Here is a 15,924-nt window from a genome sequence, read left to right on the forward strand (position 1 = left end):
TTGGTGCTCCAAAAGATGCGTAATCTTATGATTCGTGCAGAACCGGGAGGATTTTCTTCTAGTTCCACCCGTTCAAAAGTTATTAGAAATCAAAATTTCCAAAATTACTAGGCAATTTGACTTGAAAAATTCCCCAATTTGGGAAAATTTTTTTAGGGCACCAAACGATGTGCAATCTTATGATTCGTGCAGAACCGGGAGGGTTTTACTCTAGGTCCACCCAGTCAAAAGTTATTAGGGATCAAGGTTTCCCTAATAACTAGGCGATTTGACTTTGAAAAATTCTCCTGTCTAACGAAAATTTTCTAAGTGGTTGTTTACTACTTTATTTAATTATTACGATATTGTAATACAACATTTTTAATACAGACAGAATTACAATAAAAAAAATTTAATACACAATTTTTCTGCCGCTTTTTGTTTAAATGAATAAAAGTCAAAATTTTCAAAACTTCTTATTCGAGGTTGTTTACGCGTTCACGGATTTCTCAGATTATATTTTACACAAATTTTATTTCCAAATGTCAATTTAACTTCAAATCTTAAAAGGTAAACTTAAAAAAGAAATTAATATAAAAAAATTAAAAAACACTGCTGACAATCTCGCTACTTAATATAGGATAATTAAAGGGCGTGCGGTTGTCAATATTTCATATAGTATATTTTTTATATTTTTTTGCACCTGGCACGTGCTTGATCCTCCATGCTGGCTATGATCATTTTCGGAGGCACCTGTTTTGCACGAGACAAATAAATAATTATCTTCCTTTTTATCACACCCTCCAGTCCGGATGGAATAACAAACACAACCTCCTCAGGTTTGCCGACGACTCTTCGCATGGCTCTAATATTTGCGCCGCAGTTGCTCTTTCTCTCTGCTCCGTACTGTACACGACCGTGCATCTTGTGCCTCTTGTTGTGACCCTATTGTCCTCCAACACAGTGGAGTCCTGAATTATCATTGCCCCAGGCTTTGTGCCATGAAATTGACTGGCGGGTCTAGTTTTAGTTAAATTTACATAATGATAACTGTCCTCCCCGTCCTCTAAATTGGTTATCTGGGTGATCCTGTTCATTTCCCAGCACGATCATCTTGTTGGCAGTCTTTCTAACAATTGATCGTCGGTCAGGTCTTGATCCAATATGTCATCCTCTCTGCGAGACTTGTCCGTTTGCGTCGCTTGGGTTTTGGTATCCACCTCTGATGCTTCTTCCTCTACTAATTGGAGCTCCCTATAAATATCTGTTAGCTCCCGCTCGTGAGCCTTCATAAATGCCGGGCTAGATTTCCCCAAGCCCTGTCGCAGTTGAAGTAAGGCATGTCCCAACCTACATGCAACACTTTTTAGGGTTAGCGGGGCATCCTCCTCCTCAGATGATCCCGCCCTGGCCCTTTTAGCAGCTTTGGTCTCCACAATCTTCCAAACCTTTTTTTCTTGAGTCTTAGATGACCCAGAGACACTTGTCTCCATCCCCTCCTCCACGGGGTTGAAATAAATCGGCTATTTTTGTATTTCCGGGTCCTCTGCCCAATTTCTATTAATTTGATACCCCACAAGGGGGTGTTCCAAATTTTTGAGTTTGGGCCCCCCAATTTTGGGAAAAAATTTTTGGTGCTCCAAAAGATGCGTAATCTTATGATTCGTGCAGAACCGGGAGGATTTTCATCTAGTTCCACCCGTTCAAAAGTTATTAGAAATCAAAATTTCCAAAATTACTAGGCAATTTGACTGAAAAATTCCCCAATTTGGGAAAATTTTTTTAGGGCACCAAACGATGTGCAATCTTATGATTCGTGCAGAACCGGGAGGGTTTTACTCTAGGTCCACCCAGTCAAAAGTTATTAGGGATCAAAGTTTCCCTAATAACTAGGCGATTTGACTTTGAAAAATTCTCCTGTCTAACGAAAATTTTCTAAGTGGTTGTTTACTACTTTATTTAATTACTACGATATTGTAATACAACATTTTTAATACCGACATAATTACAATAAAAAAAATTTAATACACAATTTTTCTGCCGCTTTTTGTTTAAATGAATAAAAGTCAAAATTTTCAAAACTTCTTATTCGAGGTTGTTTACGCGTTCACGGATTTCTCAGATTATATTTTACACAAATTTTATTTCTAAATGTCAATTTAACTTCAAATCTTAAAAGGTAAACTTAAAAAAGAAATTAATATAAAAAATTAAAAAACACTGCTGACAATCTCGCTACTTAATATAGGATAATTAAAGGGCGTGCGGTTGTCAATATTTCATATAGTATATTTTTTATATTTTTTTGCACCTGGCACGTGCTTTATCATCCATGCTGGGTATGATCATTTTCGGAGGCACCTGTTTTGCACGAGACAAATAAATAATTATCTTCCTTTTATCACAACCTCTAGTCCGGATGGAATAACAAACACAACCTCCTCAGATTTGCCGACGATTCTTCGCCTGGCTCTAATATTTTACGCCGCAGTTGCTCTTTCTCCATGCTCCTTACTGTACACGAACAATTGTATTTGTATTTCTGGGTCCTCTGCCCAATTTCTATTAATTTGATACCCCACAAGGGGGGGTTCAAAATTTTTGGGTTTGGGCCCCCCAAATTTGGGAAAAAATTTTTGGTGCACCAAAAGATGCGTAATCTTATGATTCGTGCAGAACCGGGAGGATTTTCTTCTAATTCCACCCGTTCAAAAGTTATTAGAAATCAAAATTTCCAAAATTACTAGGCAATTTGACTGAAAAATTCCCCAATTTGGGAAAATTTTTTTAGGGCACCAAACGATGTGCAATCTTATGATTCGTGCAGAACCGGGAGGGTTTTACTCTAGGTCCACCCAGTCAAAAGTTATAAGGGATCAAAGTTTCCCTAATAACTAGGCGATTTGACTTTGAAAAATTCTCCTGTCTAACGAAAAGTGGTTGTTTACTACTTTATTTAATTACTGCGATATTGTAATACAACATTTTTAATACAGACATAATTACAATAAAAAAAATTCAATACACAATTTTTCTGCCGCTTTTTGATTAAATGAATAAAAGTCAAAATTTTCAAAACTTCTTATTCGAGTTAGTTTACGCGTTCACGGATTTCTCAGATTATATTTTACACAAATTTTATTTCCAAATGTCAATTTAACTTCAAATCTAAGAACGTGTTGCTATTTAATATAGGATAATAAAGGGCGTGCGGTTGCCAATATTTCATATAGTATATTTTTTCTATTTTTTGTTTTACTGCGTAAAATTATTTTCCATTTAAAAAATTAGATGCCATCGGTCGATATCATTGCGTAGCTTTTACGCGACAAAAATATCTCGTCGGATATAAAAATTTAAATAAATTTTTTTTATGTTAGAATATATATTTAAAAATTAAAATACCTCTTTCAATATCTATTTGAAACGTTCATAAAAAATTTCATATTTTTACGAATATATCTGACATCAAATAAAGTATTCAAATATTTAATTAAATATTAAGCGTATTTTTCTCTGAAATGGTTTATTTTTTGAAGTATGAATAAAGAATGAAGTAAAAAAATAAAATCGATATGTTTGATAGTATATAAACCCGTATCAGAACATTTCGTTTTATTTGCAAGTACTCATCGGTCGTTGGGTAAGGTAATATGTATATCAGTTTTATTTAAAGAAAAAACGCACCCTTAGATAAGGGTGCCGATAATTGCTTATTAAACTAACATTTTACAAATATTAATTTTTTTATAAAAGAAAAGAAACAATTATTTTTGTTTAAATTAATATAAGTTGTAAGTAGATAAATATTTAATTAAATTTTTAATACTGATCCTTTTAAAAGTCAATGTTAATTAAAAAAATAATATTTCTTTCTTTATTAATGTAAGCTCTTTAAATTTCTTTTATATATTATTGTTATGTTTTTTAATCTTTAAATGGCTCTTTAATCATTTAATTTTTGAGTGGTTTTTAAACTTAAAATATTCTCATTTTTAAAATAATATTCTAAATAAAATTAATGCGTTACTTTTATACTTTGTACGTTATTTACGCGTATTTGTAATATATTGTATATTACATAATAAAGCGGATCGGGTCAAATTTTTACACTAAGGCATTTTATAGATCTTTACGATTCAAAAGAAACAAAAAAAATTACAATTTTAAGATAGAAAAATTCCAACAGAGTATATTCGTCTGGAATTTGTTGTTACAGTGGACTGTTTATTTTTTTTTTAATTTTATTGATATCTCTAGACCGGATGAATCGATTAGGGTGAAATTTTGCACAGCTTCTGTATACGGACATTGATGTCATGTAATTTTGGCTGCAATCGATCAGAAGGACAGACAGAAACCCTTTTAAGTTTTTACGTCTTCATAGGTAATTAAGATATTTCCTGATCGTATTTAAAACCACCGCTAACAAAAAACTCATTACTATTATTTGTAGTTTTAAGACTTTGCCGGTGCATAAATCGAGTAATCTAGTTAAAAACATTTTTTTAAATTCTTTTTCTTGTTTTGGTTTTTACCGAAGAAAGATAAAATGATTTAATTTTTCGTATAAAAACAATTCTAAAATTATCGTTCACAAGAGTTTTTAAACAATTAAAAGAAAATGATTTTAAGACAATGCCTTTGGGAGATAATAAGCTTATTTTTTATCTTTTTTTGTTTAAATGTTATTAAATGAAGATAGTGAAATACGTTCACCGTGAGTCCCGTATCCTAAAATTTTGCTCAAACGAAGGAATCACTTATGTAAATATTTTTTTATTTTTATCCTACCCCTCGGTAGTTAGACTTTCTCAAATTTAAAAAATTCAAATTAAAGCTATTCTTATGCGCGTAAATACTGCTTCAAATATCGATAATTCTTAAATTATTTTAATAACATATTTGGTAATTTTTTTGGGGGAGATAAAACAAAATAAAATATCAGTTATATTTTTAAACACTCATCTACATATCTACACAATTATATAAAGTAGAACACCGTGTTTCTTTGTTCGAGATAAACAAAAATTCTGATGTTGACACCACTTGACTTCCTTGTACATCTATTAAATTACTTATACACATTTTTACCTGTACTTTATTTAAACTTATTTCATTTGAAAGCGAGATACGATACTTCAATTCTTTAATAAAGCGGACAGTTACACGATTTTTAAAACTAGAGAACGTGTACGCAAATTAGGATCAGAAGAATTATATCAAACCAAAGAGCGATTAAATGATCGGCAAAAGAATACAAATAAACGACACGATGATGGACTCCGACCTAGGAAGAATATTGTCCGAGGATATCAGTGAGTAATGAACTAAAAGATAAGAATTTTTTGAAATTCATTAAAGATCGGGCATGTATGCCTCAGTGAATATGTTGTTCTTGCGAGGGTCTACTGTGTGGTTAACTTTAACATTAATGAAATTAAACTAGAAAATGCAAAAATAATCTAAATTATAATTTTTAATTAATATTAAATAATCAGATGTTTCACCAAATTTATTACATATACACATATGTGAAAATGGCTATTAAATTCCATATATAGATATTCAAAAGTACATAAAACTTTATTCCAGTAATAACTTCAAAATTTTATTTTTTTTTTTTTATCGTTTAATTATTATTTATAGTTAATATTTTTTAACAAGCAGGGATTATTAATTGTTAATAAATCCAATATATTTATATAAAAAACAGTTAAAAAAAAGAAAATGAATCTGCTTCGAACCGATGAGCCTTCCCTTGTAAGATCCAAATATTTCCTTCGTTAAACTTTTATTTGGCTATAACTCTGGAATCGGTAGATATTTATTTTTACCATTTATGAGAGATGGTTGAAAAGCTCTCAATGAGGGCTTATTACTGCAGTTAAGAAAAAGTCATAAATCCGTTTTTATGCATACAGAGAGATTATCAAGTCGAAAATTATTCTTTCAAAAATAGTGTTGGGTAGCGGTTTCATTACGGATTCGGTTTTATGATGCTCACTCAGTATAATAGGTAACGGAATAATATAAATAATATCATGGACTATATTCGCAGATCTGTGGGCTTTTCATTCGTAGTTCCCGGGTTCAATAAGCATCTTTTTGCGGTTATTAATTCATCAGTGAGTAAAGAAAAATATTTTAGGGATATGAGAAACGAGTGAGTGAGCTTAAGGGAAGCGGAAGCGTCTCAGCTTTGATTTAGAAACTTCTGCGTTCGAATCCCGATGATACTTAATATTTTTCAAACGTCATCTAAAATTAATTTTTCATCATTATCAAAAGAGAAAAAAAGAGAACTGAAAATAATAAATAAAAAGTCAATTCATAAATCTTAACGGTAATTATTGTTTTTAATCGCTTTATTTACAGGTTCATATCAATGGAAATGGTGTTGTACGCGGTATTTATGTGCATTGTACCAATAATCGCATTCATTTTATACGCGATAAATAATGATAAAATCGATTTAAATGACATAATTATACCTTTTCCGTCGCTTTTATTGATTACAATTTATAATAATGAAAATAAAATAATATTGAGTCTAAATTTAATTATGCAAATAATAATGTATGCTGTAACTTTAACATTGATTGGCTTGTGGTCATTATTAGAAATGTCTTCTTTGGTTTTCGTTTGTTTTGAAATGAAATATTTAAGCGATCTCATTGAAAATATGGATAACGTAATGGATAAGTTGAATGAAAATAATTTTAATAGAGATTTATCAGCGATAGACGCAGAATTAAGTGATCTAAAATTGAAAGATTTTTTAAGAAGTGTATATTGCCATCACCTCATAATAATACAGTAAGTGTTAATTTTTTATTTTATTTTTCCGGAAGATTATTTTCTTATAGAAAAGGTTCGATAAGGTTGATTAAAAGACACATTTTTAGAATTAGTTCAGGGAAATTTAATATACCAATCGCCATTATAGTACGGCATTCACGACGGAGTTGTCCTAACCGCTGACATTAATAAATAAATACCTCAAACCGGTCAAATGACTGAAGACAAAAAAAAAAATTATCTATATAATGTCATCGGCGAAAATTATTATCATAAACGGATCAAGATTTTGAGGCAGCTCGGTAATAAAAAAAGAAAAAGCAAGGGACCTAGAACAGTTCTCCGAGGCATCCGCGTTTAACATCCAGATCTAAATTTACTTGTGTATTCTTATCAAAAGATGAAATTTCACTTACTTATTTGGGGGTGGTAAATTTTTAATGAAAAAAATTGTAAACAGCTATTCCGATACCTTATCTGATATGATATTTCATTAATAAAAAATGCGGAATTAAATCGAATCTATTATTCAGATCGCAAAAAAATATAATACAAAACAATTTTTGTTTCGTTAGAAAATTGAATTTAAAAAAAATTATTTTTTTTTAGTTTTGACATAAATTTAAGTCTATAAACTGTAGTAGGTTTCTTTATTTATTTTATTTTAAGCAAATACAACTTATAATTCAACATAAGTTACAGTCGTTAATGAGATATCTCTGTAAAAAGAACGGTGGGAATTAGGCTTGGCACGAAAATACCGAGCCTGGGTGTAATTCAAACCGACATTCTATTGGATAAAACACAGAGATTTTATAATTCTGTCTCAGGCTAAATTTTGTTTTATTTATTTACTTTTTTTCAGGAAGGTGAAAGATGTATATAAATCACTGAAATTTACTTTTTTGGTAATGAATCAAACTACATGCTTCCACTGCAGTGTTCTTCTGTATTGCATGTTTCAGGTAATAATAATATTAATAACTAATGAAAATTTTTATTAGTAAAATAAAAAATAAGAAGTATTTTGATAATATTACATTAAATTTTTAGTTGGATTTTAATTTTTTATTTACAAGTGTGTTGAATTATTGAAAAAAGATTACCTGATCTTTTAACGGTCGTGATGCTTCTGTCGTGCATATTTTTACAAAAGAAAATACTATAACCTCTTACAGGTACGGAAGGATTGAAATGCCAGATATTTAAATGAATCTTAAGCAATTAATACATGAATCACAGTATGGTCCTATTAAAAACATATTAAAAGTCACTGTTATTAGTTTATCAGTTATTATTATAGATAAACGTAATTTTATTACCTTTTACTTAATTTCCATACTATTATTATTATCCCACACTTTCACAGCTTCTACTTTTACCGGTGAAATTCCTTAAACTCGGAGTGATTTATACCAACGAGATTAGGCTTTCTATTGTTGACTAAGTGCCTACCGGGTAACAAGGCGGGTGTCAATTATCACGTTCCTTTGCATTATCGCGTGGGTCTTCCACTGGATCTTCAGTTTTTTAGGACTGTTGTGCATAGGAGATGGGATTATTCCCTCCGCAGATATAATTATCGGGATTATATAAACTTCTTTCTGATTCCCCATTTCTTTAATTTCAAAAGCAAGATCTGCATATTTCTGCAGCTTCTATTGCGTTTAGTGTTGATGTTATTTGACGGGATGGCTACGTCTATTACATAAGTTACTTTTTCCATTTTATCAACTACTACTATGTGGCTTATTGAAGGCGATGGGTTTTGCTGTTACAATTCCCTGGTTCCAGAAACTTTTTGCGCTGTTGTTCTCGAAAAAGGAGTCTGGCTCATTAGTATAGTAGGGCCCTTTTTGAAGATGTAACGAGTATCAATCGCAGAGTTCTATGTGTACAATTTTTGCAGCGTTGCTGTGCCTTCTGGTATGCTCCGTCGGAGCTAGAATCGGACAACCGGTGATTATATGATCTATTGTTTCATTGTGTTGCATACATCGCCTACATTTGTTGTTGATATTTTCTTTAAGAATTACTCTCTTATAATTTCTTATAACAAAGATCATTGTAAGCCATGAGTGCGGCACATTACCGAATGTCATTTTATAGTCTATATAGGCCAGCTACAGATTTCTTTTAGTGTATCGTGGCTACCGTATCAATGATTATTTGTTCTTTCTCCCCCTCTCGGCTTCTGCACATCCCTTCTGCTGCAAATGGAGGACTTTTGTTGGTTTCCAGGTGCTTGTATATTTTGTTGGCAATAATTGTTGTCATATTATTATTATTATTATTATTACACATTTATTAATGTAAATGACATATTCTGATATGCTCAGATCTCATGAGCGCCTTATACGCGATTAGTGGCATGTACTCCAGTCACCCTCTTACCAGTAAGATTCAGAGTTTTATTTCTGAAATGACTCAACGTAACACAACTGTGAGCTTCTGCAGGATCCCCAGTAATATTGGAATTACAGGCGATGAGCGCGCCGATATTGCGGCAAAATAATCTTTTCAGCCTCCTTTCACTAATTTTGTTCTTTCTGATGATCTTGCCTTTTTACGAAGAGGGTGGTCCGTGACTTGTGGTGAAGTGTACGGAAAGCTACCACCCACAATCAACTTGGTGCTGTTAAGAATACTCTATCACCGTAGAGCTACCGTGCACGAATAACCGTCGAGAGGAGAATTTGCCGTTTGCGAATAGGACACACTAAGCATATCTCATGCGTATCACGACTCAGAACGACGTCCCATTTCTGTTGCCTGCGACTGAAAATTAATTGTACACAGCATCCTTGCGGATCGTGTCTATTACGCGGCATCGCGTCGGAAGTTTAATCTAGGGGCTAACTTCCGAAATACCTTAGGAAAAATGAGACAAAGTTTTCGAATACTTTAGATTTCTTAAGTCCGTCCGTTTATAATCAACGATTTGATTTTTATATCTTTTGGTACGGTAGATGGGAATTTTATTGTTTTAATATAGAATATTAATGAAATAATTCATCGCAATTTTATTTCGCTTTTAGCATACGTCATAGGCAATCATCACCGATGAAGTCAGTTCGTACGGGCCCAGGAAATTAGTAGTGAAGTGGTTTCCCGTTGTTTATTCGTTTTAATAAAATTTTATATATCAGCACACTAAGCGTTAAAAAACTTATTTACGTATTTATAGTTTAAAATTATTTTTTTTTTAGAACAATGAAATTTCTGGCAAAGGAAAATACGTGATGGGATATTTAACATCTGTTGGCATTTACGCAATGTTCTGCTTTATGGGACAATATCTAATAAATACGGTAAGATAATTTTGTATAACGTAACTTATTATTGAATGTTTATGGATGATAGTCGGTACTTTTTTACGTGTAAAATTATAATTATTCTTTTTTTAGAGTGAACATCTATGGAATTCGATAGCTTCAAGCCCGTGGAAAAATAAACCGATATGGTTTAAACACGGAATCAAAATGTTATTAATCGGTACCCAAAAACCATTGAAAATGGAGCCGGCCGGTTTATATGTATTGGATTTAAATTTCTTACTTAAGGTAACTTGTACTTAAATATTAGCAAATTAATATCTACTTGTAGCAGAATTAGATCTATTCATTTGAAAGTGGTAGTGAAAGTAAACTATTATCCAATACAAAGAATTTGTATAAACAGAATCAAAGTAACTTCTTTCTTTTTCCTGTTTAGCCTCCGGTAACTACCGTTTAGATAATTCTTCAGATGATGAATGAGGATGATATGTACGAGTGTAAATGAAGTACATTCTCTTTAAGTCTTGTACATTCTCAGTTCGACCATTCCTGAGATGTGTGGTTAATTGAATCCCGACCACCAAAGAACACCGGTATCCACGATCTAGTATTCAAATCCGTGTAAAAATAACTGGCTTTACTAGGACTTGAACGCTGTAACTCTCGACTTCCAAATCAGCTGATTTGTGAAGACGCGTTAACCACTAGACCAAACCGGTGGTTAGAATAAAAGTAACTAAAATAACTTAACAGCACGATCGCCTTGTTTTTTAATACACTTGTTGCTTATATCATCATTCATGCTGTTTTATGCATAATAATTTTTGGCTGAATTGTGAGCCACATACGTACTGTGATGTTCAATTCTTTACCTCGACAACTTCTTGTCTATTTTTAAGCGAATTAAATAAAAGGAAGTCCGATAGGAAAAAGATCACAAAAATTAGAGTACGAGCCGATAAATTCATTTTCTTGACCGCTTCAGCAACATCGATATCTTAATATTTGGACACAAAATAAAAAATCCCTTTCGCACGCCCGAAGTCAGAGGTAAATTTTACAGGTGCTAGGTAGGGGATGAAAGAGATTTCCGCATTAAAGTTAAGAAAAGCTTCAAATTTACTCCATACGACAATGGTGTCATATAAAAAAGATTTTCATATTTAGCAAGCGACAACCCCTACCTTCTAACAATTTCTGCAAAATGCTGATCCTCCCTTGCCGTAAGGGTTGGTCATATAAAAATTGTTTCAGACAAAAGATTTACGTATTATTTAAAGAACTATCGACCACTTTAAACCGATTCGATGCTGTGCCTAATAAGAGATGTATGATTTGTTTTTCTTCTAAACCCTATATTTACCACCCCCTTGGCCAGTGGTTGGTGATATAAAAAAACGTTACTTAGACATGTTTAGGCCCTTGTCCAAAGAATAGTACGACTTTAAACGAATTCGATATTTTACTTAATAAGAAAGTTATAGCGATATTTTTTTTTTCGAAAAAGGGGGGCTTTTTCGAAAAAAAAATATATTTCCACCCCCACGGTTCGATTTTTCTCATTAACAAACGTGACCGAGATTTTCGGTCATTATATTTTATTTATAAATTTCAAAGTAATTGGCCTAAAGTTACGGTAGTTATAAAGTGAAATATATATATATAAACTTTTGAACGGACAGAGGTTTTGAGGTCTGGGGGTTGTGAAACGCGAAGATGAAAAAAATGTCGAAATTTCCCGGAAGTCGAATCACGGTACCCATTACGCATTACAATGGCAGCTTTTTTACGAAATCTATCTAAAAAAAAGTTTAGCCTTATTCCTTAGCGTTTAATTAAAACTGCAGGCCATAAAGCTTCAAAAAAGCAGCGTTTATTATGAAGCCCTCTCCTGATAATTCTCCAGTAGTTGTCAAACTGTTTCTCAAAAAAAATATAAAATTAATTTTCTCGCAGAGTACGTGATATTTGACATTTTTGATTAGCCGCTATTCGTATTTCTAATCCGTACTTTGCCATTTTTTTTTCACTCTCACGTCATTTTACCAATTCTTCATTACCAGTCATGCCACTATCTCAGGTATATCTCACTAAAAATCCGTACTATTATTGCAATTTATAAATTCAATTATAAGTAACTAAATCGTTTATATCGATCGGAACAAAACGATATGATATTCAGGTCGAGTAACTAATTTTGCTATTTCATAAGTAAAATTAAAATAACTGTTCCAGAACTTTCCTGGGTGGATCAATGGAATCCCGGGATAAAACCTTTATCAGAACAGCATCGTAAAATTAATAATTAATTACGAAATAGGAAAAACGTAATTAAAAAGTAATTCACTGTTGAGAAGGCGTTAATGAAAATTATTTGAGCACACAAAATTCATCGACGGTAAATGAAAATCGTCGAATTTTATTTTTAATAAATTGCCGGGATTACTCTTTAATCGTTTGATAATTTATTAAAGCGTAATAAGAATTTCTTCCAAACCAATATATTTTATTAAATTACAAGAAAAGAGTTTTGCTGTACGGTTTGATGAAGGTTTGTTATTCTCCCCACCACCCTTGAAGCAGAAGAACACCCGCGTCTTTGCGTGTCTAATGGCTACACTCCCCTCAATTCCTAGCCACGAGTGGCTTAAATAAAGGACAATAAACCGCTCACATTCCACAGTCATCAGTTCGGCCTCTTCAGATGCCACCGAAGCAGATGCCTCGAGAGACATTTACGTCGGTAAATTCCACCCTAGTCAAGTTTGCCTTCAAGAAAACATCAGACACCTAACTCTACCTTGTAGCCCTCAAGAACTAAGCTAATAGCGTACACGCGAAAGATCAGAGACCCCGCTTCTAACTCGACAAATTTCTATCACCACCTAAACCGAATGTACCCGCTTTACAAACGACTTCAAATAACATGAAGTTATTTGACTGTTGTTTGTATAATGGACAGTCATTCTGAAAAGCTAAAAAATTATGATTACACTTTACAATTTCCAGTCAACAAAACACCAGATTCCTAATTTTTGGCCCAAGCCGAACGATATCTCTGTATTGCGGTATTATTAACGGTTAATCTTTTCAAATTTGATATCTAGCTTTTCGCTCTACATAAACGACCTACTATTGCGCTGTTGAGTCAATACTGACACCATCACCCGAAAAATATTTAGGATTTCGGAAAATATTTTGACTTCTGAGGAATTTTTGAATTTCATTCGCTTTCTCCCTAAGAAGATTTTCCTTAAATCAGAGCGGGTAATTATTATTGTGGAAATTTCTACATTTTCCTCAACGCTGACTTCAGTAGCAAGTCGCTCGTAATTAAATAGTTGTAGCCTTGCTAAATTCAAAACGTTTTGCACTATATTTATATATTAGAGAGACAAACAGTGTTATAATCGAACAAAAACCGGCTACATTAGTATTTATTAATCGAAGTCAACTTCTCAAAGTAGCTCAAAAGCAATTATATTAAAAGAAAAAGCAGTAAGATTCCGTAAATAGCAAAAACTTACTCATAAAAAGCAGCAAAACTCGTAGTTTAAAAAAATAAAGCGGTTAAAGGTGATTTCAAGACAATCCACATCGTAAAAATGAAACGTTAAGGAAAATATTTATTCGTCCTAATTAATTTACACACGACGATACTAAAATTTACATCCTATATTACATATGCGCAACTTAATTTCAGGTCAAAGTCGATTAAGGTAGTGAACCGTGAAATTTAAGAATGGAAAAAGAAAAACAAAGGCGTAATATAAAAAGAATTATAAACTAATTAAGTAGTTTTAATATCAACAGTAATAAATTATTGATTTTAATTTCTTTTCAGGCACTACAAGTCTCGTACTCGTACTGCAATCTGATGTTGCAATTAAACAACAAAAAAAAATAAAAATATGTAAATTTATAAATGATTTATTTGTTGATGACTTTTAAAGTTAAAATTTTTTAATTTACGAGTTTCTTTTTACGATAATACCTTTAACCTCATAGATAACTTTTTAAATTTTAAATATCGGTCACTTTATTTTAATGAAAAAACACAACCGTGTTTTTTCATTATGTTTAATTGCAGCTCTTGTACATCACACAACAGGAAACGTGCAGAGTTACCTAAAAGAAAAAAAGAATTTCAGAACGTGATAGACAAATCAAAATATTACAAAAATAAAATTCATATAAAAATAACACAGAAATATTTCATTTACAGTTATAGCTTCAAAAATTGTTTAATCCTGGCTTTTATTCCGAGGGTGACATGAAAGCATTGGAAGTGAAATTAACGGGTAAATCGTCCCGTCATTGATTCGTTAAATTGAATAAAACCGGTCCCCGACTACTTCCTAGTAATTTTTGAGAAATTATTAAGAAATAAAAAAAATAGGTGTTGCAAAATTTCATTTTTTATATTTTTGGTTACAATATCTTCATTAAATTACTGATAAACAAATAAAATTTGCAGAGAATTTAGTTCTGACAAAGTCAATGCAATTATTATCGACTGAACACGATGAAGAATCGGATTTCAATTCTATTAAATCAAAACAGATTGAAATGCGGCAATATTATTATTTTCGAAACCGAAACTAGAATCACGCTCGAATCTGAAAATTTCCAGAATCAAAATCAATTGCGTACTCGAAATAAAGAAAAAATAATATATAACTTAATAACTGTTCCGTTCCACGTCGAGCCGGTGCTGTAGTAAAACTTCTGTAGTATTTTAAGGACGGGAAATCGAGTAACAGAAGGTAAAAAATTTATAATTTCAAACGTTAAGGTATTATTTTCCGGTTTACCAGAAAAATTACACTCCAGAAAAGGTTTCGAACAAAAAGAAAATATTAAAATCGGTCCGGATAAATTTGACAAATAAACATTTTGTTTACGTCAATCTTCGCCTTTTAATGGATCGTATACAGGACTTGACTCACAAAGGAACGGAAAGAATTTCAGGACACGTTCTAAAAGGGAAAAATAAACAAAATAGTTCAAATAACTTAAATCTGGAAACTCTAAGTTGTTTTCGAGCACATCTTACGAAAATTAGGTAAAATGGAGCCAACAGATATTATGTTAATGGCTAAATGTTAATGGCTTTTTTCCTAAATAAATGAATAAATTCGGTCCTACAACTGCATCTATAATAATATTTTACAAAATAGCTATAAAAAAAAAAAAACAAGAAAATACTGGCGTCAAAAACCTTATTTTATTTTGACGTATTTTGTAAATTTCCATTAAAAAAAAACGTAAAGAATTAAATTCTGTTAAAAACTACGTAGTAACATCAACTGAACATAAAAAAGAATTTAAAAAGAAGTTTATTTAAAAACAAAATAAACACTGTATAATTTATTTAATAATTAAATTGCAGATTTAATTATTAAATAAATTATAAACCGTTGTTCATTATAATCATAAAGAATTTATTGCAAAACCTAATTGTATTATCCGATTATTCCCAGATTTAAAATTATTATTTATATTAGTAATAAATTGAATGTACAAATTTATTATAATTTTCAGGTAAAGTAATATTTTTTTAATATTCAAACAAGAGTAAATCTAATACAGTGGCTGAAATGTTTACTACAATATTAGCATTCTTCGGTTACAGGTTATTGATAAATCAAAAAAATAAAAATATTAAAAAAACAACATTAAAGGAAAAAATATTATTAATATTGGCAATTATTTTATTATTTTGTAGTATTATTAGTATTTACGTATATTGGAACGATTCAAATTGCAGGCGACTCATATTTGAAGACATTCTAACATTTTGTGTTTGTTTGATACTTATTTTTACACCAAGTAATTGTAAAAAGGTAATCGATTTAATGAAACA

General features: G+C 31.5%; 1 protein-coding gene across 1 annotated transcript; it reads left to right on the top strand.

Annotated features, from left to right (window-relative positions):
- The first annotated feature begins 6,678 nt into the window (after positions 1-6,678).
- Positions 6,679-13,993, top strand: LOC142333497 (odorant receptor 85f-like). Its single transcript, XM_075380749.1, has 5 exons — positions 6,679-6,798; positions 7,646-7,745; positions 9,990-10,091; positions 10,188-10,343; positions 13,903-13,993. The coding sequence occupies exons 2-5, from the start codon at positions 7,692-7,694 to the stop codon at positions 13,963-13,965; spliced, it is 375 nt and encodes a 124-aa protein (XP_075236864.1). The 5' UTR covers positions 6,679-6,798; positions 7,646-7,691; the 3' UTR covers positions 13,966-13,993.
- Positions 13,994-15,924: the final 1,931 nt, after the last annotated feature.

Source organism: Lycorma delicatula, chromosome 12, assembly GCF_047948215.1.
Source record: "Lycorma delicatula isolate Av1 chromosome 12, ASM4794821v1, whole genome shotgun sequence".
Classification (NCBI taxonomy): Eukaryota; Metazoa; Arthropoda; class Insecta; order Hemiptera; family Fulgoridae; genus Lycorma; species Lycorma delicatula.